This window comes from Takifugu flavidus, chromosome 21, assembly GCF_003711565.1.
Source record: "Takifugu flavidus isolate HTHZ2018 chromosome 21, ASM371156v2, whole genome shotgun sequence".
NCBI lineage: Eukaryota > Metazoa > Chordata > Actinopteri > Tetraodontiformes > Tetraodontidae > Takifugu > Takifugu flavidus.
The window spans coordinates 8966764-8992188 of NC_079540.1; the positions used below are offsets into that span (position 1 = coordinate 8966764).

General features: G+C 48.5%; 1 protein-coding gene and 2 long non-coding RNA genes across 5 annotated transcripts; 2 read left to right on the forward strand and 1 right to left on the reverse strand.

Moving 5' to 3' along the window:
* The first annotated feature begins 226 nt into the window (after positions 1-226).
* On the forward strand, positions 227-2328 carry LOC130517861 (uncharacterized). The gene is made up of 2 exons (XR_008947845.1): positions 227-626; positions 1919-2328. It is a non-coding gene; the product is annotated as an uncharacterized LOC130517861 (long non-coding RNA).
* Positions 2329-2771: 443 nt separating this feature from the next.
* On the reverse strand, positions 2772-13161 carry LOC130517859 (uncharacterized). 3 transcript variants are annotated; one of them, XR_008947843.1, is made up of 9 exons: positions 12561-13161; positions 12049-12338; positions 11722-11843; positions 8792-8961; positions 8031-8209; positions 7839-7959; positions 6865-6990; positions 5329-6588; positions 2772-2897 (listed from the first exon to the last, which is right to left on the reverse strand). It is a non-coding gene; the product is annotated as an uncharacterized LOC130517859 (long non-coding RNA). The 3 variants fall into 3 exon arrangements; XR_008947842.1 differs by lacking the exon at positions 12049-12338 and having other exon boundaries at positions 7839-7950; XR_008947841.1 differs by lacking the exon at positions 12049-12338.
* On the forward strand, positions 10820-23977 carry col1a2 (collagen, type I, alpha 2). The gene is made up of 50 exons (XM_057020036.1): positions 10820-11028; positions 12696-12701; positions 13463-13506; positions 13749-13832; positions 14110-14166; positions 14256-14300; positions 14393-14446; positions 14532-14585; positions 14665-14718; positions 14817-14870; positions 14941-14994; positions 15113-15157; positions 15246-15344; positions 15438-15491; positions 15582-15680; positions 15881-15925; positions 16126-16224; positions 16374-16427; positions 16519-16626; positions 16700-16753; positions 16842-16940; positions 17092-17145; positions 17234-17332; positions 17411-17464; positions 17548-17601; positions 17740-17793; positions 17873-17926; positions 18016-18060; positions 18152-18250; positions 18377-18484; positions 18601-18654; positions 18752-18805; positions 19386-19439; positions 19543-19596; positions 19718-19825; positions 19910-19963; positions 20169-20222; positions 20328-20489; positions 20604-20711; positions 20829-20936; positions 21056-21109; positions 21186-21293; positions 21384-21437; positions 21529-21636; positions 21767-21820; positions 21945-22052; positions 22182-22425; positions 22542-22726; positions 22822-23064; positions 23157-23977. Exons 1-50 carry the CDS (start codon positions 10959-10961, stop codon positions 23301-23303), a joined length of 4068 nt encoding a protein of 1355 aa, XP_056876016.1. The 5' UTR covers positions 10820-10958; the 3' UTR covers positions 23304-23977.
* The last annotated feature ends 1448 nt before the right edge of the window (positions 23978-25425 follow it).

Genomic DNA, 25425 nt, shown 5'->3' on the forward strand with positions numbered 1-25425 from the left:
AGGCATGCACTCATGCTTTAGCTATGTCATGGGCTGCCTGCTCTCCCCTAAACTACCCCCAACCCCCCACTTATTTCTTAAAACCGCTCTCTCACTCTTCCCTCAACCTCTCCGAGCCTTTTTTCCCTCCCTCGCTCGCTCGCTCTCCCCCAGCGGCCACCCCCGACCCGTCCACATATGTAAACAGAGTATTGTCACTAATGTCAACTGTCCAGTAATAAGCAGAGTGGGGTTAAACAAAAGAAAAATATATGGATTTGGAATTAAAGACGGGTTTGAAGACTGTAAAAAACTAACATTAGCGACAGGATGATGGTGATTTTCCAATGAGGAGTTAACAGGGAGAGAGAGACAAAGAGAGACAGAGAGCGAGAGAGAACTGAAAAAAACATCTGTAATTCTCAAATGGAATCTCAGCCATCAGCCAGAGGAGGAGCCGAGGAGTTCAACACTGAAACACGGCAGCAGCGCTGTTCTGCCCAACGGGCCGTCAGGCTCTGGACCTTGAAGGTCCGGTTACAACCGAACCTGGTGGTGATGATGTCATCATCCCGCTGCAATGCGGGAAAGTCGGTTAGGGGGCATGTGCCCGTCTCTCTGTCCCATAACGGACTAATGTGTTCCAGGTGAGGCAGATACACAGCAGCAGGGTCTCTCACTCACACACACACACACACACACACACACACACACACACACACACACACACACACACACACACACACACACACACACCTCTTATCAGGTAAAAATGCACACAACTGTTTTCTCATCTTACAGCAGACGTTGGTTCTATGTAAAGCAACATATACAGGAAACATAAAGCATCTCCAGCTGAGCCACAAGTTCCTGTAGCTCTGGAGCAACCTGAGCAACTTCAGTAATTACTGAGTCAATCAGCGCCACTGCTCCTGCTGCGCTGGTTTCTGTTGGAAAAGCTTTATTAGCAGGGAGGGAAAGGACAAAGGGGTCGGAGCTGCTGCTGCTGCTGGTGGAGCTGCTGGTGGTGGTGGAGCTGCTGCTGGTGTGGAGCTGCTGCTGGTGGTGGTGGAGCTGCTGGTGGTGGTGGTGGAGCTGCTGGTGGTGGTGGTGGAGCTGCTGGTGGTGGTGGTGAGCTGCTGATGGTGGTGGAGCTGCTGGTGGTGGTGGAGCTGCTGATGGTGGTGGAGCTGCTGGTGGTGGTGGTGGAGCTGCTGATGGTGGTGGTGGAGCTGCTGATGGTGGTGGTGGAGCTGCTGTGGTGGTGGAGCTGCTGGTGGTGGTGGTGGAGCTGCTGGTGGTGGAGCTGCTGGTGGTGGAGCTGCTGGTGGTGGAGCTGCTGGTGGTGGTGGTGGAGCTGCTGGTGGTGGTGGAGCTGCTGGTGGTGGAGCTGCTGGTGGTGGTGGGGAGGGCCTGAGGTGACACCGTCTTATCTTTAAATCATCTGCTCAGGTATTTTATGGCGGGCGCTCCGGCTCCCACTGTTAAAATGACAGCGTCCTTTTACCCATCATGCCCTGCACCGCTTTGCCTCACGTTCTACTCTACATGCTCCACCGTCTGAGGTCTGAGAGGACCGGCCAGCGTTCCCAGCAGCAGGACAGAAGTGGGATTGCTGCACATTTGCAAAGCTTTGTCCCTGAGCGACATGTTGTCCTGATTTGCCAGATTTAACAGGCTCGGCTGTCATTTGCACACACTAACCTGCGTCAGTAAAACCACTGGAGCTCTTTAACATTCAGCACCAGTGAAGGGTCGGTACTGGTACCAGTGCTGCTTCAACTCGGCTCGGAAGTTCTGATTTAGGGGAAATTCGGAATAAAAAGGCTTTGGGAATATCAAGCCACAGTGCTTCGGCAGGTCAGAGAAAATGGCTCCTCGCTGCAGTCTAATGTTCTCTCTCTCTCTCTCTCGCCCTGTTTTCTCTTTGGCCCTGTAGTGTGTTTTCTCTGGACTCCAAAGCCTGACATTTGGACTGAAATCCAAAAGCGTGGTGGATACAGACAGGCTGCGCTACAGGCACAGAAGAAAAGAGGAGTGGAAGAGGTGCAGAAGGAGGAGGAAGAGGAAAAGTGATGATGTGGAGCCTGTGAAACTCTGTGTGCACGTGTGTGTGTGTGTGTGTGTGTGTGTGTGTGTGTGTGTGTGTGTGTGTTCAGACCAGCCTGTTCAAGCCCATTCCTTATTGCTCATTATGGGGCTGACCTTTATTCCCTCACCTCCAACCCAGCTTCGCCCTGTTGTTGAGGCTCCTCCCACTTTGACCAACTGGGGTAACTCTGCTTCCTCTACTACCTTTTTATCCTAATATCCTTTAATAAACTTACTATGTGATATGGTTTACACCGACACTAGCAGTTCCATCGCTGATTCAACCTTGTTTTCTGTTCTGATGTGCAAAGGCCCACACACACACTCGCGTGTGCACGTGCACGTCCGTGACATATGAACCCAGATTGCCTTCACTGCCACAGATAGGAGACATCCTCCATTGGTAGCTGCAGCTCCCTGTCTGCATCGGGCCCTTCCTCCCTCTGGAGCAGCGGGTGGAAACAATGACCCAGCAGCAGAGTGAAGAGAGGAAGGATTCCAGTGTTCCCAGACCCAGAGAGGCAGAACCCACCTCAGGACTGACAGGGACACTGAGTGAAATCAGCCAGTAATGATGGCAAGAAGAAGCACAGGCTGGTCAAGAACCATTAAAAAAAAAAGATCAAAGCAGTCGAATAAAAGAACAAAGACAACAACCGAACAAAGACGTAGACAAACTGAGTTAAAGCTATCAGGTCTGTACCAGTTGGCCGCAGGTGGGTCGTCCGTCCTTGTCCCCGGGGCCACAGGTGCTCAGCAAGGCTCCGCAGGTGGTTTATGTGGCAGGTGGAGGTTTGACTGGCGGCAGGTGGCCGACGGTTCAGGTGCTGGTGACCAGAGCAGACACACACTTCCTGTTAGCTCGTCTCTGCCCTGGTTGTAAATCAATGAAGTATTTGTGGCGAAACAAACATATTTTAAAGTTCAGGACACTCTTTTTTATACACCAATGTGGCCGATTAAGATGATTAAAATGATCTTTTCTACCAAACAATTCTTCTTCCTCCTTTCTGAGCAGTTTTAGACAGATTTTGAAATGCTTTGTTATCATAAAAGGGGAAAAAAAACACACATTAGTTGCCATAAAACTGTGAATTTAAATCAGTTATTGACCAGTTGTCAGATAGCTAAACGCTGATTCCCAATAACAGTGTGTTGTTTAACGTGACACCATTTCCTTCATGAAAACTGACTTTATTCTGGTTTCTGAGCTGAAAGTCAAGCCCATCAGCCTCGGCGGACTTCACAAGATGTTTTCTTCCTTCCCATCTGTGAAACCATTCTTGCGAGGAGGAGGAGGAGGTCTGGGGGAGTCATTTTACCTCCGACTGACTGCAGCCATAAAGCGACGGTGGCCAATCAGGCTCTGCTTTAGCTTTTTGTTTCTTGTAAAAGCCTCTGAGGCTGCAGAAAAACCAAAGTCTTCATCCCAGACAGCCTTAGAACCTCTCAGGTTCAGGTATTACGGAGGGAAACAACCATTTCTGGGTGGATTCCGGGTTCCCACTGATTAACTACTACACAGTTACAAGTCATAATAGTGGCACAATTAGAGAAAACCCAGAGGTTTCTTGGTGGGGTTCACTGAGACGCTTCCTCTTCCTCTACCAGGAGGGGCTGAGGTCAGGCATGGGGGGCATATGTGGACTCCTCAAGCCAAACTTTGACCTCACCTCTAATTCCTGTTTGCCACCCATCATTCTCACCGCAGGAGATCGTTTTGTGCCCAAAACACTGAAGCGAAAATGCTTCTTGTCCTCCTCGTCTACAGAGAGGAGTTAGGTGGGTGAAGTCATGGAAGCAGTATTATTGTGGTATGTGGACTGAACAGAAACAAGACTTTCCATACTGGAAAAAAAGAAAAAAGAAAAAAGAGCTGTGCGAGTCCTCCCATCTGGGTGCTCATACCGAAATCAAACTGAAGCGGAGGAGGAGTCACTGCAGGCTGGGTGGAGACGTCTCCCTTTTCCATTTGTGTTCATATTAATGCAGCAGTTTGGCCCGGTGGCTTTTTGGGTTCCGGAACGAGAACCTTATTGGCGTCAGCGCAAACTTTAACGTCTCCATTTCACACCTCAGAAAACGCACCCGGGGTTTTACTGTAAAGGCAAACGAGCCAATCGTTCATTTGTCTTGCCTCCATCGTTTACTGCAGAGATGGTGCACAGTTAGATGGTGTCGTCTCTCTTTTCTCTGCTCTCCCCAGATGTGTGATGATATACTGCTGTGCCTCTAACTGGTGGGAGAGAGACAGAGACACACAGAGAGAGAGAGAGACTCCAGACAGCTGAACTCGCTTAAATGTGTTCCTCATTTGTGCTGTAATATGGAAAAGATTTCAGCGCTCTCCCCTCTGCTCACCACCACTGAGCTCAGCTTAACTCTTTAACGGCCAGAACGTGCTGATTGTAAAAACAGCAGGCAGGTTTCAGAAGATCCCGCAGGCTCAGAAAGGATCGTTTCAGCCCCGCCAATGTCAGGAAATCACAGTAATGTAACTGCTTTGTGATAAAGCCACGATGCAACTTCATGTCAAGAGTGTGTGTGTTCACGCTCCAATTTGTGGAAAACGTGATTTCATCCTGGCTCTAAATGAGAGTTTTATCTGCTTGGAAACAGGAAGCCATTAATAGTTGGCTAAATAGTCACAAACAAAATATATATATCCTCAGGTTTTATCAGGCATTCAGTGATTCCAGATTTTGTTTAAAAAAATGGACCAACTGTGAAGCTTTGAATAAATGTAACACCATTTTGACCCGGGAACCTGTGGAACAATCTCCAGTTTTGATCTTCAGCATGAAGGTCAGGTGAGCCGATGAAATAAACGATGAAAACAGCTACTTTTATCCCGATGGAACTCCACCGTGGGAGAGCTGCTGGGGGAGCTGTGAAACACTTTAGATCTGGAGGAACCCAGGGTCTTTGATGATGATAGTGGAGAAAACTTTGATAAAACATGTGACCCAGGACTGAATTACCTCAAAATGTAACCGGCTTTTGCATCAAACCTCCCACTGATTCTGTATTTCTCTGTGTTTTTCTACCTGCTTCATTTCTTTTTTCTGCTCTTAGAGGTTTTTTACGTGCTCCTCTTTGTCTTTTCAGTTTTACTCTTATTTTGAAAATGTTGTCCAGCAGAGGCACCAGGGCGTTTACATCAGTGCACGTCCCTCAACTCAGGGAAATTCATTCCAATATCAAGTGTAACAGGGTCACCAAACTTAAAATACCACTAAGTTTTAAAATGCTCCATACCTGCAGAGGACCAGGACCAGGACCAGGACCAGGACCAGGACCAGGGCCAGGGCCAGGGCAGGGCCAGGGCCAGGGCCAGGGCCAGGGCCAGGATCAGGATCAGGACCAGGACCAGGACCAGGACCAGGACCAGGACCAGGGCCAGGGCCAGGGCCAGGACCAGGACCAGGGCCAGGGCCAGGGCCAGGGCCAGGGCAGGGCCAGGGCCAGGGCCAGGGCCAGGATCAGGATCAGGACCAGGACCAGGACCAGGACCAGGACCAGGACCAGGGCCAGGGCCAGGGCCAGGACCAGGACCAGGGCCAGGGCCAGGGCCAGGGCCAGGGCCAGGGCCAGGGCCAGGGCCAGGATCAGGATCAGGATCAGGATCAGGACCAGGACCAGGACCAGGACTTGGATAAGGATCAGAATTGGACCAGGGCCAGTGCCAGGACCAGGATCAGGGTCAGGACCAGGACCAAGATGATGAGCAGGACCAGGACCAGGACCAGGACCAGGACCAGGATCTGGATCAGGATCAGGATCTGAATCAGGATTAGAATCAGGATTAGAATGAGAATGAATATCAGGCTCAGAATCAATTCAGTATCTGAATCAGGATCAGAGTCAGGATTGGACTCAAGACAAGAATCAGCATCATGATCAGGGTCAGCTTTAGGACCGTAATAAGGTTCAGGATCAGCATCAGGACAATCAAGACCAGAATCAAGACCAGAATCAAGATCCATCCATCCATCCTCTGCCACTTATCTGGGGTCGGGTCGTGGGGGCAGCAGCCTAAGCAGACACGGTCGAATGCCTTCTCCAAGTCCACAAAACACATCAAGATTAGAATCAAGATTAGGACCAAAATCAGGATCTGAATCAGGATCTAGACCAGAATAAAGATCAGGATCAGGGATACAAATAATCCTCTCCTCCTTTCTAGGTCAGTGATTAATCAATCAAGCTTGATTCATACAGCATCTTCATAAATAAAGCTTTACAGAATCCCAGGATCTGACCCTCAAGGGAAAATCTCACCTTTAACAGGAAGAAACCTTGAGCAGGACCAGGCTCATGTAGGGGGACCCTTCTGCTGATGGGGGGCTGGGTAGAGAGAGAGAGAGGGGGGGGGGGGACAGGTAGAGGAGAGAATAGGTAGAGATCATTCACACACATTGTGTGATGATGTCATCAGCTCATTCTCTTGTGTAGTTTTTTCTCTTGGGGAGTTTTTCCTGGCCACTGTTGCTTGTTGGGGGGTCAGGACCCAGGACTCTGTGAAAAAAAACAATCTTGATTGTAACAGATGCCGACAAATAAAGATGCAAAAAGGAACAAAGAGAAAGGAGCAGGAATGTATAATCTAGATGTTTATCCTTGTTTATGTATATTGTGTATGTAAATTTAGTGATTCTTACTGTTTAACCCTTAATTTACATGGTCATGTGCACATTTTGGGGGGTGCAATGTGGCTGTGACTGAGGGTTGCAGGTTCAAGGCCCAATATTTCCAGTCAAGTGAAACCTTAAAGGCTAATGCTAATGAGCTAACCTCTTTGCAGACAAATCATGTAGCAAACTTGCTCCTTTGTCTTAGCACCGGAGGTCGTTTTTGGCTTCGGCCTCAGGAAGCTCTCGTCCTTCTTTATGATCCCTCTCCTTTGCATATTTATGCAGCCTTTGGAAAAGAAGAAGAAAACCTTCACGTATGGACTTTTTTCCCCCTTCCGAAACCACAGCCAGGCTCTATGTAGCAATTAGCTTCCTCGCGTGGACTCTGGGACATTGTGTAGGGATATTTCTGTCACGTTTATTATGCGTTTGCAGACCAGACTGTGAGTCATGTGGACACACAGGCAAATGTAACCACGGGTTAGTCCCGGCCAAGGGAACCTCCCTACGTTGATTTTCATACTTTCTACTTTAGCAACTTTCACATCGCTTCAATGAGAAAAAGGCTGCAGTTCGAGACCCCAATGAAATGCCGACCCAAGACAAGACAAAGACGGTGTTTTTCCCTTTTTCTTGACTGTTAACTGCAGCGTTCCACTGACTCAACTTCTCCAGCGGGCTTGCTCGTGTCTCTTGACATATATTTATAGTCTTCCCTACACCTCCCCCCCTACTCCTGCCCTGCATCTCCACCAAGTCCAGGCTCCGGTAGCCCCGCCTCCCTGGAGCAGACGCTCCGAATGGTCCTGATAGTCCAGTGGAAATAGCTGTAGATGTGGCAAACTGAAAGAAGGGGGAAGAGAAAAGACACGGCGCATCCCAAACCGCTGTTGGAACACCTAAAACTCTTGACGCCTGTCTTTTTTTCCCCATTCCCTCCCTCCTTGCTTCCTTCCTGGGTGCTCCAGGAAGAAAAGCGGAGCTCGTTGATATATGCTCAGGCCTGTCGGGCCAACGGGAGAGCGGAATTCTTTAAGTCAGTCCACCATTTTCCACCCGGTTTCAGCCTCCAGGATAGATAGATATTTTATTCCCTTCCTGGGTGAAGCTCACTTTCCTACTTTCTTTTCTCACCATTTTTCTTCACAGAGGCTGTAATTAGAGAACCTCAGTTGTCTCTGGACGTCTGCGTCCTGCGTCTCTCCTTACATCTGGTCTTCTCCTCGTACTCCTGCTCTCGTCTCACCTGCCGGGGCTCAATGAAAGTCATCTCATCAAACACAAGGGCCACGAATATTAGTAGTGATACTTATTTATGAGGCTAACCTGCATTTCCTGATCGAACCTAGAAGGGTTCTGGGTTCAAGCAGGCAAAAGTTCTTCAGAGCACTGCCGAGGTACCCTTGAACAATGTAGCGAACCCCCAGATGTTCACTTAGGTCCCTGCTGGAACACCCCTGGATGGGCCACCAGCTGGAATAGGCTCCATGAGCCTCCCCACGGCCCTGCAAGGGAAACAGTGGTCAAGAAAACCAAAAATGAAACCCAGTTCGCTGCTTCAGGAGCTTCTTTGGGGTTCGGTACTAGAGTCGCAGCAGCAGCGGAGATCAAACTAACAACCTTTGTGTGGTTGGAGCCACTTGAGCTGATGTTATGTTGACCTGGGGTCAGTGGCAGTGTTGCCTGAACATCATCAGCTGCAAAAAGCTGCCTGAAAGTTGAGGTGGAGAAGCATGAAGCAGAAAATAGGGGATAATATGTGTGCTTAGCATCATTCCTCAGGCTGATGGAGCTTTTAATGCTCCCATTAGAGATTTCAGAAGCACTATATGCCACTTGTTTAAAATATCTTTTACATTTTACCAGGTTTTGAAACTATTATTGAGACTGGACCCACTGGACATTCCAGGACAGAACATTTGTATTCTGTAGGATCTCTCGTGGCAGCCATTTTCTTCACGCTCGCCTCCAAATGCTACGTGTGATCTTCCTCCACGACGATGCAGGAAGATCAGACGTGATCTGGTGCGGAGGTGTTACGGCACAGAACACACCATCCCATCTAATCTCGCTGACTCTCCTCTCACCAGCTGACTGACGGGTGGACACGCCCTCCTCCCCACCCACAATCCTTTGCAGCGTCTGCATCAGAGAGGAAATATGAAGCGGTGACGGAGAGCGGCGGTGGAACTGGTTGGCTGGCCAATGGGAGCGCAGCACATCTGGAGGGATCCGTCTGCAGGCCCAGCTGGCAGTGCTGTGGGAGACAGCAGAGGAGAAGTTGGATCATCTGAGAGCATCTGAAGTGCTCACAGCAGAGGAGAAGTTCCCAATCTGGATCAATGCCTGTAAAAAAAAAGCACATTTCTCATGTATAAAATCCAAAACTCCCCTAATTGTGCTTGTGTATTTATTCGGAGGTGTTGAGCCTGGTTCAACGCTGCAGCAGATGCATCTGGAACTAAACTAAACTAGCTGTCTGGTTCAAGTGATAAACCTCTCTGACCCACAGCAGACCTTCACATTCTTGAGAGAAATCCTGGGGTTTACTGCTGGGCTCACAAAGATTACCCACAATGCCTCTCAACCGGCCTTTATTCCATTTTTACTTTCCTAAAAGAGAATTTGAACGCAAACGTAGACGAGCAAATGCGGACGGCGATTTTGAAACGTTGGATCTGTGGAATGCAGTCGGGTTTGATGATGTGGAGCCTTGCAGCCATCTTTGATTTCCACACGGCCGCCTGTCCTTCCTCTCCGAGGACGTCAGCTCGTCCGCAAACATGAGAACGGAGCTGTGCGGCGAGTGGGAGCTCTGCCATCTTTAAAACACATTTCCCTCCAGCCGCCCCTCCCCTCCCTCGTTTCTTTCTCAGTCTTTCGCTGGTTGGGCTCGGGGGAGAGCGGAGGTGAACTCGTTGGGAGTGTCCAACTATTCTTTCTCCTTTTTGGGTGGAGGAGGGGGAGTCGGACTGTGAGTGCAGGGGGAGAACACTGATGTCGCCTCGCTGCTGTTTTCTGACTGAACTGGAGCAGAATAGAACTTTAGATCACAGACTTGAAGCCATTCACCAAAAAAAAAAACATCAGAATCTTCCACGTATTAAGATTGGGCTGAATTTCTCATATGATTGATCAGATAAAGAAGGGATTTTATCACTTTTATATTGTTTTAAGGTTTGAACGGTAACAATAAATAACAAATAAAAAAGCACCCTGGCAACATTTGAAGCTTTTGTAACTGGAATGGACAGTGGGTGTGTTGGCCACGCTGTGTGTTACATATGACATGTCTGGTCATGCGGGCTGATAGAGAGAGGGGGGTGAATTTCTCCCCCACACTAGATCTCAGGTGTGAGTTGTAGGTGAATCCTACATTCTACTCGTTACTGTTGGAATTAAAGGTGTTTTCTTTCTTTTTTGCCTTTTCCTGTAACGATCTTATGTGAACACATCGTTTGTAAACTTGGGTGTCATAAATGTGTGATTTGAACTTGGGTTTCGGGGGTAAAAATAATAATGGTTATAAATTTTGCACGGAGGTTCCTGATGAAAGCAGAAAGAAAAAAAATGCAGCCGTGCGTAAAGTTCGCATCGAACGCAAACTACAGCCAGATTCCAGTAGTTCATCAACATCTTCATGTTTAAATGTGACCTTTATGGAAGCATTTCCCCACTATTAAATCCGGAAACTGCAGCGTTTTCGGTGCCAAATGCTGCCCGCTGATGTCGGGCACCGCGGGCGCCCTTCACGCATCAGCCCAAAGCGCGCACACGGCGGCGGTGTGATGCGTCTCCGCACCGAGCACCGTGTTTCACTGCAGCCCGAACAGGAGGAGAAAAAAACCAAGGCCTTATTCTCCCTTTTAAACCCCGGCGCTGTCCACGTCCTCAAAAAGAATGGATCTAATTAAAACGTTGCACTCGTCATCATGGCCAGTGCCTTGCCAAAAGGCGCCTGGTGGAGAGGAGGCAGGGAGATGCAGCACCACATGACTGAGCCTGAGCTGGAGAGGGATGGGAGTCAGATTGGGTTTCTCTTCTCTCATTGGCCGGTGGGCTGACTTTTGACACGCAGACCCGGGACCCTCCTGCCGTATATATAGGCCTGATAGAACTTTATTATTCTAGCATCACGGCAGCAGGTTTCTGCTAAGTTTGGAGTTACTCGTGTCACCACAACTGTATGCCTTCCTGAAGTTGGTTTAAAAACAAGGGCTTAGCAGCACAAGGAGTCTGCATGTCTGCTTAGACATGCTCAGCTTTGTGGATACCCGGATTCTGTTGCTGCTTGCAGTAACTTCATACCTAGCGTCATGTCAATGTAAGTTTGATTATCTGCTCTTTTTTTTCTCTGTGATGGATCTTTTTTTTTTCGCGGTCCAACTGCTTCAGGATCTTTGCGCTTGGTTTTTTTTGGGGGAACTTGTCGACCTGAAGACATTAAACTGGATTGAGCTCATGCAGAGGATTATTCGTTTTTCTTCAAGGATTCGATTATCATAGTTCGATTAGTCTCTTTCTTATTTCACTGTTGTCTAAAGAAAAAGTTCGGTTGCTGTGAGCGAAAGCCTTAAATTAGACGCCCTGGTGTGTTTTCCATAACCTTTAATGCATGCGCGTCTGTTTAAAAACGATAAATGCAACTTTTGCTCAGACGCGGGATGGAAAAGTTATTGGGGCGTTGTACACATTGTTCCATCCAGATGTGATGAGCTTTACTGAAGGCTGCAAGTGTCTCCCCCTGGTGGCCATAGCTGCACACGACTACTTGACACATTTGAATTCTCCTTTGAACTCTTAAGTTCTCCTTTTATTAATTAACGGATCCTTTTTACGTACAGTATGTTATTCAAACAAAACAGCGCGTTTAATTTGTTCTTTAGTTATTTTAGTACTTTTCCGTTGTCGAAGCCAATATATGAAATTTTGATATTCACTTACAGGGATTGAATCACACACTTTAGTGAGACTCTTTTTAAGTGTCAGATTGAATCAAAATGTTAAAGAAACGTACTCTGATGGGTGTCCGAGGGCGCCGCCTTGTGGTTTACACACGTTAAGTTGGCGATGATGGGGCGGTCCGAGCCGGACCAAACTGGGCCAGGGACCAGATGGTCCAGTATAACTGATACCCAGCTGCAAAAGAGACGAGTAAGAAGGACACAATCATTAGATAAACAACACAAATTCTCACAGTAAATATCTCAGTTTAACCTCCCTTGAACGAACACTTTAAGGACCGCAGGAGAAAATCAATCTACAGTCGTCATCCACAGAGTCATATACACACACGTCATGCAGTGGTGAAGGAATTATTCCTGTCCCAGGGGTTCAAATCTACCTGTTCAGGCTCGTCAGCAGCTGCTGGTGCAGAGCCGGCCCTCGGGATGCACGCTTAGACGCCACGTTTGCACCCCAGTAAGATCAACGGGCACGAATCAATCATTTTAACGTCATTATTTAGAGGGTTGGCAAACGCTTCAAAGTCGAGGCAGTCGTGTGTAGCTGTGCGGCCAGACCCAGAACACAGCTGACGCAGTCAGAACGCAGAAAAGTCCATTTTCTACATCGCATAGAAGGTTCTGGGAGCGAGTCCCGGTCAGCCTTCATTTCTACCTTCATTTTTCACAGCTGAAAGGATTTGAAACAGGAAAGAGGTTGACACCATGAAATGAGTAGCGATGGGGGGAAATGACATGTTTTTGCCATGTTTTTGCTCTGACAGTACTTGCCATGTTCTAATGAAATATCCCCTCTTGTCTCCCCCCCCACACACACACACTTGCTGCTGCTCATCGCTGCGATGCCCACAGACGCGGTTAGTACGCATGCATGAGACCGTAAAGTCATTACCTTTGCTCTCTTGTGTCTTCCAAATGATGCAACGTGTTCCAGAGTTCTCGCTTCACTAGTGGGAGAGGTTTCAGGAATTTCTGTGCCTGTGCTCAGCTGCTGGTGCAGTTTTCCTCCCTTCCAGTCCCCGGATAGGCGAGGGTCCTATTGACTAAAGTCTGTGTCAGTGAAAGCTAAAACCTGCGGCTCTCAGGGACCCCAGGGGCCTGGTACAAAGGGTCCTTTCTACAGGACTGTTGAGAGGAGTAGAGGGAGGGTTGCTCCTAACAACTGGCTCTGGGTCAGTTTGTAATCTACCTGAGAGCCATGCATGGAGTTACACATATTGATCTCAGAGCAGCCATAAGTTTTACCCCCCACCACCACCACTATTGATTAGCTTAGCGTTAGCATCTCAAAAGTGCAGTTCACACCTATGATGTGGTTGTCAGAACTGACCCGGTTCAGGATGCTACACTGTGATCAATCCTTTAGCATCTGTAAGTCACTGAAATGCCTCATGATCCTGCACAACTCTCTTGTGGAATTAGCTTGCATGTTTAGCTGCACTTTTAATTTCTAAATAAGCTGCCGCCACCACCGAGCTCCCCCCGGGGAACAGCGATGCCCTGGAAGGAGAGAATAAACGAACCTCACATTTATTTATTAGCACGTTACGACAGACACGGCAGCTTAGCTCCCACTCAGCATCTTTTATGACATTTCCACTCACCAGTGAACGGTGCCGTCTGTCCCATCGGACCCAGGTTATCTGCAAACACATTTTATTGATGTCGAGGTTCAGCAGATGCTGGAACACATTCCACATCTGCGGCTGAGTCCTGGGTGACGTTCGGTGGTGTTGGGTGCTTGTCGTGTTGCTGAAGCGGCGCCTGCTGTGAGGTTCCTGTGGCCTGACTGAGTTTGTTTTTGTCCGCAGGGTCTCAAAGGACCTCGAGGTGACAGGGTAAGTGCCAACCCGCCGCCTCTACTTAAAAACAGCACTTTTGTCGACCACAGGTCCAATAGATCTCTGGTAGCGGGATCGTTGACCTCTTAACCTCTGAAGAGGCCACGCCCCTTTGATTATGAGACGTTGCCATCAGGACCGTACAAAATAATGCAAACTCGATGTTTGATGTTTGATGCCCGAGCTCCCGAAAAACAACTGAATTCAATCATTTGATCTCTCATCATCTTTTCTTACAGGGTCCACCCGGCCCAGATGGAAAAGATGGCAAACCTGGACTCCCTGGACCCGCCGGCCCCCCTGGTCCCCCTGGTCTTGGAGGAGTAAGTTGACTGTCAAGTCTGTCTCTTGTTGGCGCCTCTTGTTAGTGTTTACATCATAAATGGTCCGAAAGTGACACTGCAGCTGGACCCGATCACATCTGGCTGCAAAACATCTTCACCTTTGACCTTTTCCTTTGAACCCCAATTAAAATAGCGAAATGAATATCTGATAGCAAAGAAACTAAAGCGTTAGGCTGCTTTGAAGCATAGCCACGGCGTTTTAAACCCGGCATCTGAGTCACGGTACTAAGCACTGACACCGTCTTCTGTCTGACAGAACTTTGCTGCTCAGTATGATGGTGTAAAAGCTCCTGATCCTGGCCCTGGACCCATGGTTGGTGCCCGTTTCCTTCTCCTTTCAAACCCTCTCTCATCTATTTTGGCATTGAGCGCCTGATTATTTGATGTGGTTCTGATTTCCAGGGTTTAATGGGCCCCCGAGGACCTCCTGGACCTCCCGGACCTCCTGTAAGTTCACACACGCTGCGGCATCACTGAGATCACAAATGCACCGTTCCACACACCCGTAATCTGAACATGTTCATCTTGTCCTTGGACAGGGACCCCAGGGACACACCGGACACCCCGGTGAGCCCGGAGAGCCTGGACAGAGCGTAAGAAGACTCTACTACTTACTGAAATCATGTCTTACCTCTCTGTGTGATGCCAACTTTGACGACTTGACTCTTTTGTCTCAAGGGCCCCCTTGGTCCCCGTGGCCCCCCTGGACCCCCTGGCAAATCTGGAGAGGACGTAGGTTCAAATTTGCTATGACAACATTGCATCTGGACTTTGAAGGCCAGAAGGTAAATTCTGTTTTGCTGATCCACAGGGTAACAATGGCAGACCTGGCAAGCCCGGAGACAGAGGTACCCCTGGACCCCAGGTGAGAGGTTTCCTCCAAAACATGGACGGCAAAGACAGGCAGAAAACTGTCAATCTGAGGTGTTTCTAAGCCACATCTCTTCTTGTTTTCTAATGCAGGGTGCTCGTGGATTCCCCGGAACCCCTGGACTTCCCGGAATGAAGGGACACAGAGTGAGTGTTGGCCTTTTCCCTTGCTGACTGTTGTGCCTCAGTTGGGTGGCTAATTGCTCTCTGTATCCAGGGTTACCCTGGTCTGGATGGTCGCAAAGGAGAGTCCGGCGGTGCTGGCCCCAAGGTAAGTCGTCCACCTTCCTCAACCCTCAGAGAAATTCCAAGCTTGCTCCGAGATTCAGATGTTTTGGCATCGTAATTGCTCATCGGCCACAAGAGCTCACCTCCGGTGTCCCCTCTAGGGTGAGACTGGTGCCCGTGGAGCTGCTGGAAGTCCTGGACAGGCTGTGAGTCCCACTGTCACTCCCTTCCGTCTTCACTCACTCTTCTTCGAACAGGTTTCCTCACCTGTGTGTTCCTTGGGTCTGTCTTTAGGGAGCTCGTGGCTCATCCGGTGAGAGAGGTCGTGCTGGTCCTGCTGGCGCCCCTGGTGCTCGTGGTGCTGATGGCAATGTTGGACCCTCTGGTGCTGCTGTGAGTACTGGATGGCCTAGTAACAGACGTACAATCAGCTGCTGAATTTGTGTCACTGACCTAAATAAACAACGCGTGCACCCGTCTGCGCAGGGTCCCGCTGGTGCTTCTGGTCCCCCAGGTTTCCCTGGTGGCCCTGGCCCCAAGGTAAGCGTGCTGGCATTACCTGGTTTTATTGCATTTCTTGTCAACATTTAGTGAAAAAGTAATCAATATATCACTAATATCGATTTACAGGGAGAGGTTGGACCCGCTGGAGCTAATGGACCCAGTGGACCTCAGGGTCCAAGAGGAGAGCCTGGTCCCAATGGTGCCGTTGGCCCCGTTGGTCCCGCTGTGAGTAGTTTTAAGTTATCTTGCCTTAAACATTATGCTAACACAATTATGACGACTACGTTATTTATATACCGTGTAACATATCTGATAATCGTGTGTCTGCCCCAGCTGTTCACTTCTCCAAATTTAAATTTTGTTCAGCTACATAAAGTTGGATTCAAAGGGATTCTTTAATATTCTTACTTTGTGGTTCCCCTCAGGGTAACCCTGGTGCTAATGGTCTGAACGGAGCCAAGGGAGCTGCTGTAAGTATGCCACAGAGATAATTAGCACAAATGTAGGTCAGAAGTCACAGGGTCACACACAATTCTATTAGCCTATGCTAATGCTATTTTATGCTAATTAGTTATTCTGGTTCTAGATTTTTTCAAGCAATCACTTACTGACATAGATACACACAGACATTAAATTCAAACAAATCAAAAGCACCATTGGTTCTCTTTAGGGTACTCCTGGTATTGCTGGAGCTCCTGGTTTCCCCGGACCTAGAGGAGGACCTGGACCTCAGGGCCCTCAGGGTGCTGTAGGACAAAGAGGCCTTGCTGTAAGTACACAAAGACACCAGATTAAACTCTTAAAAACATGCTGGTGTCTTCCCAGTGGAGACATCACCATGTCAAGAGAGAATTAAATGATCAATCTTGGGATTTTCCATAACTGATCCTTATATGTCCTCTTTTTGACCCGTTTTAGGGAGATCCTGGTGTTCAGGGTATTAAGGGAGATGCCGGTGGCAAGGGAGAGCCTGTAAGTTGATGACCCGATGTTGCCGTTTGCTCATTTAATAACCAAAAATGACTATGGAGATGATCCTTGTCTCTTCCATTGCCTTCTTCAGGGTAACGCTGGACCTCCTGGACCTCCTGGTTCTCAGGGTGAGGAAGGAAAGAGAGGACCCGGTGGTGAGCCTGGCGCTAGTGGACCTGCTGGTCTCCGTGGAGCCAGAGTGAGTACCAATGTAACAGTCCAGTTCTTAGGGTCATTTGATCGCCCCCCTATAACCGATGTTTCTCCACTAGGGTGGTCCTGGCAGCCGTGGCATGCCTGGTAGTGATGGAAGAGCTGGCCCAGTTGTAAGTTGTCCAAAAGTGTTACTCAGCAGTGATGGATGAGATGAAACGTGGCCCGGCACTAACTCTGAATCTTCACCACGTCTCTTAGGGTATGCCCGGTGCCCGTGGCGCCACTGGTGCAGCTGGACCTCGCGGACCCCCTGGAGATGCTGGCCGCAATGGTGAGCCTGGTCCTGCTGGTGCCAGGGTGAGTCTTTTACCGCATGCGCTTGTTTTTAGGAAAACAGCATATTGAACAATTTCTGACCCAAGCTTTTACAGGGCTCATCATGCAAGTTAGTAGTTCTAGAACAAGGTCCAACAGAACACATTCTAATGGCTGACTTATTATTCCACAGGGTCTCCCCGGAAGCCCTGGAAACTCTGGACCCCCAGGAAAAGAGGGACCCGCTGTAAGTAATCGAGAAACATTCTTCAGAATTCAAATATTCTCAGCAGCTAATGTTGCTAACAACTCCTTCTACCCGGTTTCTCCTTTAGGGAGCTGCTGGACAAGATGGCCGCACCGGACCTCCCGGCCCAACTGGACCTAGAGGCCAGCCCGGAAACATTGGCTTCCCTGGACCCAAGGGAGTTGCTGTAAGTGGGAAAGAGCAGAAAAAGGACATGGACTTGATCATGAACCTTGAGTAACTGATCCTTGATCTACTCCATCAGGGTGAGCCTGGTAAGCCTGGAGACAAGGGAGCCACTGGCCCCACTGGACTGAGAGTAAGTCACACATAATAACGCACAACTGCAGGACACAAAGAGAACATTCCGAGATCTAAATCCTTTATTCCTCCTGCGTGTAGGGAGCCCCTGGACCTGATGGCAACAATGGAGCCACTGGTGCTACTGGACCCGCTGTAAGTGCTCTTATTAGCAACAACTTAGCCACGCTAACTTGTGTTTTTCTACCTTTTTCTGATAGAGACACACATTTCTGATGTCTGGAGTCCTCGGTGTGATGTTTTTGATAATAACTTCCTCCTTTTTGCCGACAGGGTGGTCCTGGTGAGAAGGGAGAACAGGGTCCCTCTGGAGCTACTGGCTTCCAGGTTTGGATCACCTCACTCTGTTTTTTCCAGTAAATCAGTTACATGAATGTGATTTTAATGTGGTGGTTCTCCTTTATAGGGTCAACCCGGTCCTGCTGGATCTGTTGGAGAGGCTGGAAAGCCCGGAGACAGAGTGAGTGTCTCTTGAGATGCATGTTCAAACACATTAATCGGCGTCAGGACAAGCAATGCACGTCTAACGCACCATGTGTGTTTCCACAGGGTATCCCAGGAGACCAGGGTCCTTCCGGACCTGCTGGTGGCAAGGTAGAACCACCTGCTCTGTCTAGCAACTCATATTGTCCGATACTGCATAAACCGGATCAGCCAAAGACCTTGACTTTCTTTGTCAATATAGGGAGAGCGTGGTAACCCCGGTGGTGCTGGAGCTGCTGGAGCTCAGGGTCCAATGGGACCCCGTGGACCAGCTGGAGCCCCCGGAGCTGATGGTGGCAAGGTAAGATTTTTAGTTGCGCTAAATTGTTCTTTTCAATTCACATATGGCTTTGCCCAGCTGAAATAAGACTGGGAACATATGAACATTGGGTCAGAATCAACATTGCTATATTCAATGTGCATCCAGGGAGAGCCCGGTCTTGCTGGAATTCCAGGTGGTCCTGGACATCAGGGACTTAGCGGCATGCCTGGTGAGCGTGGAGCTGCTGGTGGCCCTGGAGTCAAGGGAGAGAAGGTAAGCTCTAAAAACTATCTTTTTTTTTCTTTTTTTTAAAGAGCCTGTATCATTTCCCCCTTGGGTTTAGTCAAGATTCTTCCCTGTCTGACTTTCCTCTCTCCATCCTCCCAAAGGGTGAGGCTGGACACAAAGGACCCGATGGTAACGCTGGCAGAGATGGTGCCCGTGTAAGTTTGAAGTTCTTGATATTACTGAGGCATTTGGACCCAGTTATTCTCTAAACTAGGTGGAACAACCAGCATAATCTCCCCCTCCTCTGTCTAGGGTCTCCCTGGACCTGCTGGACCTCCTGGACCAACTGGAGCCAACGGTGATAAGGTGAGCAATTTAAGAACTGTTATCATTTACCAGAAAAGTGATAACAGGAGAAACTCTTAACGGTCTGGCTGTTATTTACTATAAGTTATTATAGTAATAAGTTATTTACTGCCTGAAAATGGCTACCGTGAGAACAATTCAACATGGCTGACAGTGACCAATCATCAAAAGGAAGAAAGTAAGAAAGACAGAAAGAAAGATTTAGAAACAAAGCCAGTGTCCAAAATACAAACTATTCTCTGCCACAGTTCTGGATAAACATCTGTTGAAAATAATTTACATGAGGTCTTCGATTTCTGGGTCAGCGTCGGCACAAGTTAGAACCTCGCTGCTGCCACCTGATGGGAGATGTCCGATATTACAACAACGACTGGAGAAAAGGGAAATTAGCATCATGGTTCTGATCATATTAGCAAAGTACAATTTATACCAACAAAAAGTCGAACGTTCGGATCCATTTCATACTGTTTTTGGAAAAAATTAGGGATCATGAATACTTTAGTATCGCGTGTCACTGTATTTTAAAAATATATTTGGAGCAATGCTAAACTAATCAAGCAACCTTTGCTCTATGTCACAGGGTGAGTCCGGTTCCTTCGGACCTTCTGGACCTGCTGGACCTCGTGGAGCCTCGGTAAGGCTCTCCAAACCCACCTGATCACATGTATCAGTAAAACATTATTGGCGTTTTTGGCCAGTATGAATAAGCAAACTGACCAAGTGCTATCTGTTCACAGGGTGAGCGCGGAGAGGTTGGACCTGCTGGACCTTCTGGATTTGCTGGACCCCCTGTAAGTTATCCAATATTTCTCAGATACTGTATATTCTCCGAGCTGCAGATGAGCAATACCGCAAATGCCTGATGGAAAGACGTAAAGTTCCTGCACATACAGCACTGTTGTTCTTCTGCAGGGCTCTGATGGCCAGACCGGAGCAAGAGGCGAGCGTGGACCCGGTGGTGGAAAGGGAGAAGTTGGTCCCTCTGGACCTGCTGGACCCGCTGGACAGTCTGGACCCGCTGTTAGTACCATTCACCACTCTGGACTTGAAATCATGACATGTGGCTCGTCGTTTGAAACGGTCGCTGTTTTTCCTGCCTATTAGGGTCCCGCCGGTGTTGCTGGACCTGCTGGTCCTCGTGGAGACAACGGTCCCCCTGTGAGTAGTAAAAAGCTGCCTACACTCCAATCACACCTGCACCCTTCGGTCAACCTAAACCTCTATAGAACCTGTTCTATTCAAACCCACATTGTAACACTGATAATAAGAAATAGAGAAAACAAATAAGGAAATCCTTCAGGAAACACTGTGAAAATGCACAAGCGTTACTCTAAAATCCCACTATTGTGATTGTGTGTTTTAGGGTCTGACTGGTTTCCCTGGTGCTGCTGGCAGAGTTGGTGGTGCTGGTCCCGCTGTGAGTATTAGTCCTCCATGTTCCCTTAAGAGCACACCTACGGTACAAATCCTCACTGGAGGAACCGCAGAAGGAACTCACTTCTACTCAATCTTGCCTTCTCAGGGTATTGTTGGACCCCCTGGCGCTGCTGGTCCCTCTGGTAAAGATGGTCCTCGTGGACCCCGTGGAGACCCTGGTCCCACTGGTGCCCCTGGAGAGTCTGGCATGATTGGACAACCCGGCCCAGCTGGAGAGAAGGGATCCAGTGGAGACCCCGGTCCCGCTGTAAGTCTATTTGGATATAATAGCAACTTTATAGTTTATATTTAAGCATTGTAGTAATATAGATGCAAAGTTGTCTAACCTCAGTCCACTGACATGCATCCTGTGGTTGTTTAGGGTCCTCCTGGTGCTCCTGGAAGCGGTGGTCCTCTGGGATTCCAGGGAATGATTGGTCTGCCTGGTGCCAGAGGAGATCGTGGTTCCCCTGGTCCTCTTGGTGTTTTGGTAAGTGCAGTTTATTACACTTGTTCACCTTAAAAGGGTCATTCACACCTAGAACAGGCTGCTTCTGCGGCTCTTTTAAATTGTTCTTGACCCAGTGAGTTTCTCTACACTCTCCAGGGAGCTCCTGGCAGTGATGGACCTGTTGGACCCGCTGGAGCTCGTGGACCAGCTGGAAACATGGGTCTGCCTGGTATGACCGGACCCCAGGGAGAGGCTGGCCGTGAGGTAAGGCCTACAAGGCCAATCACAATCGCCCCTCAATAGTCTAGAAAATATAGTATATAAACAATCTCATTCCAACCGAATAGATGCATCTCAAACCTGTTATCGTTATACCCCTATAGGGTAGCCCCGGTAACGATGGACCTCCTGGTCGTCCTGGATCTCCTGGATTCAAGGTAAGACTGTTTCTCTATCCCGGTTATAAACAGAACTCACATTTGTACCGCACACTGATCCCTGACCTGCAACTAGGGAGACCGTGGTGAGCCCGGACCTGCTGGTGTCATGGGAGTCTCTGGAGCTCCCGGTGCCGCCGGACCCTCTGGAGCTGCTGGTAGACCTGGAAACCGTGGAGAGGCTGTGAGTACAGACTGTAGCTTCTTCCGAGTTGATGCCATTTGACTTTAGGCATTTTCCACTTCCTTAAATCAATTATTTTATCATTTTTAGGGCCCAGGAGGTCCCACTGGTCCCGCCGGAGCTGCTGGAGCCAGAGGTGCCGCTGTGAGTACCACAAGGCAGAGAAATAAAACAGCCATTATCATCTCAGACCTGCTGCAGCAATTTATGGACTCGGGGTGCCTGTGTGTTGTAGGGCCCCGCTGGAATCCGCGGAGAGAAGGGAGTTGCTGGAGACAAGGGAGAGAGAGGCATGAAGGGACTGCGTGGACACCCTGGTCTCCAGGGAATGCCCGGACCTTCTGTAAGTCAGAGCGCACCGTCACAACTATGGAAATATGTAGACATGCAGCTACATGGGCATCTGCTGGGATGTGTCAGGATGTTTTGTAAAGAGATTTAATAATACAGCAATACAATTTGTCCGCTAACAGGGACCCCCTGGTGACTCTGGACCTGCTGGAGCAAATGGACCTGCTGGACCCAGAGTGAGTAAAAAGCTTCTCACTACTATCATCAAGTTCCAAATGCAGCTAACACACAAGTTACCGACGACTTTAAATGCAGGATAATCTAAGACACATGTACTTTAAGTGACGATTTCCTCCTCAGGGACCTGCTGGACCCCATGGACCCCCTGGTAAGGATGGTAGAGCTGGAGGCCATGGTACTGTGGGTGCTCCTGGTTCTCGTGGAGCCCCTGGATACGTCGGACCTGCTGTAAGCCCTTCTGTCTTAATACGCTAAACATACGTTTTTGTATGTTCTTTTTGCAAATGTGATTAAAATCCACTGACCGTGTGAATCTGAGGAACCAAATCCAAATCAATCCTTCCTCTGGTAAACTAGGGTCCCCCTGGTCCTCCCGGTCCCCCTGGACCTCCCGGTGCTTCCGGTGGCGGATATGACCTTTCTGGATACGATGAGTACAGAGCTGATCAGCCTGCTCTGAGAGCCAAGGACTACGAGGTTGATGCCACCATCAAGTCCCTCAACACTCAGATTGACAACCTGCTCACCCCCGAGGGATCCAGGAAGAACCCCGCCCGCACCTGCCGTGACATCAAGCTCAGCCACCCCGAGTGGACCAGCGGTAAGCTCCAATCAGGGCCGTGTTTCATCCTCAGCTTGTGGCGGGCCGTGACGACTACATGAAATATCCGCCGTGCACCACTTTGATGGGGTTTTTTTTCCTGCTTCTCCTGGTAGGATTCTACTGGATCGACCCCAACCAGGGCTGCATGAACGACGCCATCAAGGTCTTCTGCGACTTCACCACCCGCGAGACCTGCATCTATGCCCACCCTGAGAGCATCGCCAAGAAGAACTGGTTCAGAAGCACCATGGCCAAGAAGCACGTCTGGTTCGGAGAGACCATCAACGGTGGCACCGAGGTGAGCCTTTTCACCCCCCCACACACCAGAACAATTACCCTTTTTTCTGTTAGCGCTGCCTAACGCCACCCCCCCCCTTCTCTGTGTGGATGCAGTTCACCTACAACGATGAGACCCTCAGCCCACAGAGCATGGCCACCCAGCTGGCCTTCATGCGCCTGCTGTCCAACCAGGCCAGCCAGAACATCACCTACCACTGCAAGAACAGCGTCGCTTACATGGATGGTGAGACTGGCGACATGAAGAAGGCAGTGGTGCTCCAGGGCTCCAACGACGTGGAGCTGAGGGCCGAGGGCAACAGCCGCTTCACCTTCTCCGTGCTGGAGGATGGCTGCACTGTGAGTAGCTCCTCCTAGGATCCACCACGCGGCCGGGCCGACGTTCGCCGGCACCAGAAACTGACACCTTCTCTCTTTTCTCGCCCCCGCAGAGACACACTGGCGAATGGAGCAAGACAGTGATCGAGTACAGAACAAATAAACCATCTCGCCTGCCCGTCCTCGACATTGCACCTTTGGACATTGGTGGAGCTGAGCAGGAGTTTGGTTTGGACATTGGCCCAGTCTGTTTCAAATAGATAGACTCATGATAAATTAACACCAAAAAAGAGAGAACAAACGAAAAAAAATCAAAATCTCTGCCCTTCTTTCTGTGTTGTGTTTTTAATACCAAATGCTGATTTCTCTCTGCACATCCACTTGCTTAAGATGGGCAACTATCTGAGCGGACTGAACGGACTGATCGGAGCGTTTGTGCAATGCAAATTAATACAGCAGCCCAAAGGGACGCGGGAAAACACCTTGTTGTGGGACATCATGTCATCGTTTTGTAAAAAATAAAAGAAGTGTAATAAAAACGCTGAAAGTACGCATCACCTTGTGGTCTTTGTATATCTTCCAAAGAGGAGGTTTAAAACCACAATTTCCATGAAAAAAAGGTTTAAACTACCTCATGCCTGTACCTAAAGAAAATACTATTACCAAAAGCTGGGTCCACAACAGAGATGTTCAGACTTCCAAATGCTTCAGTTACTCTGTCCTGTCTGGAAAGGTGCTCACTGATTGAAGCAGAGATGGTGCTAATACGCAGCTGTGGAACAAACCACTTGTTACTGTATTACTTTGTATTGACCTTTGAGAAGTCTTGCTTTGGTCCCGTGATGTTTCCCACCCTAAGCATGTGGAATGGTCCTAAATCTGATGTCTGTTCTTTTGGTTTTGTTTCACTTCTTTTTGTTCTTTTATTATTTTTTTTTCAAAATCTTGTCTAGGATTTTTTTTTTTTTTGGTTTTGTTTTGTTTTGTTTTGTTCAGGCTTCAGAAATCTAAAAATCCCACTCAGTGTTCATACTGACGGCACACATTTCATCCAATTCCAAACGGTTTTTAGGCGGCCTCTCTCTCTCTCTCTCTCTCAAAAAATGGCACCACAAAGACTATTGTACCTATTTTGTATATGTGAGATGTTTAAATAAATTGTGAAAAGTTCTGAAATAAAGCATGTCCAATGTTCCAAAACACACTACTCAGTAAAGTGCTTTCATGCTTTAAAGTCACAACTGAAGGTGCAGGGTCGGTCACTGTATTTCGGTCCTACTTTGGCAACACCTTCCTACGGTGGAAGCACATCTGTAGTCTCACTAGCGGCCCCCAGTTTAGGATTTCTTTTCCAATGTACATCCATTTTCAATGTACAGTAAATTTCTGTTGACACTGTCCATGCCAATGTGTGATTACTAAAAAGTGCATTGTTTCTTTGTAAATATGCATCCTCTGATGTTGCTCTTCTTTATAATCCAGCTTTTGCATCCAAATAAATTTCTGTGATTTGGATCAAGGCTCGAATTGCACAGTGACGCATGCAAACCAACATGAACAGCAGCCGACACGGGACCGTATTGCTAAAGTGAGGAAGAGTCCCTACATAGCGACACGGGTGTGTTGAGGCAACGGAAAATGCTTTTTTTTATTGCGGTGATCTAATTATGCGTGATGACCTTGCCAGCTGATCCCCTGCAAGTCTTACAACAACCACAAGGGGGCAGCCTGACGCCCCCTCGACATCCTGAGGCTTCGTCAAACTAATAATAATAATAAAATACTACAGATAAAATGGAAAAAATAACATGCCGAGTCCCCCCCGCTATATCATGCATGAACTCCCCCATTTGATGCTAAACAACGGGCTGCGAACACTAGACTGTGCGTTTTGCTTTGCAATACAATGGCTGCAATGTGACCGCCTTCACGGTGTTTCTGTTTATTACGCTTAAAAAGTTCAACTTCTACTCCAATGCTGCAACATCTGGCATCATCCTCTTTATCTCTTCTCTCGAAGCCATCCTGACCAGAAGATTTCCAACCTGTCTGACGCGACCACAGCTTAAAAAGGCTCGTAAAGTCGCAAGACAGGGATTTTTTTAAGGCAGTGTGCTGCTGAGGCATTTAAGTTCAGATTTATTTCACAGTAGTTTGTTGGGAGAAGTTGAAAAGAGAGTTGTTTAGGCCAATTGGTGCACAAACCGCGTTTCTGTAACGTCTGTAAAATTCGACACACAAGTCCTGTGTTGATTTTCCATTTAAACACAAAATACCTAATTACAGACTTTAGTGACACCTGCCGGTGATTAATTGTAAGTGCACCCACATTGTCAAAAAGGGGAATATGATCCTTTTTTTCTTAAAAATAAAATAAAATAA

Coding starts and splice junctions, on each gene's coding strand:
- col1a2 (XM_057020036.1), top strand. CDS start 10,959: ATGCTCAGCTTTGTGGATACCCGGATTCTGTTGCTGCTTGCAGTAACT. Junction 13,507..13,748: donor AAGGACCTCGAGGTGACAGG/GTAAGTGCCAAC, acceptor CTTTTCTTACAG/GGTCCACCCGGCCCAGATGG. Junction 16,754..16,841: donor ATGGAAGAGCTGGCCCAGTT/GTAAGTTGTCCA, acceptor CACGTCTCTTAG/GGTATGCCCGGTGCCCGTGG.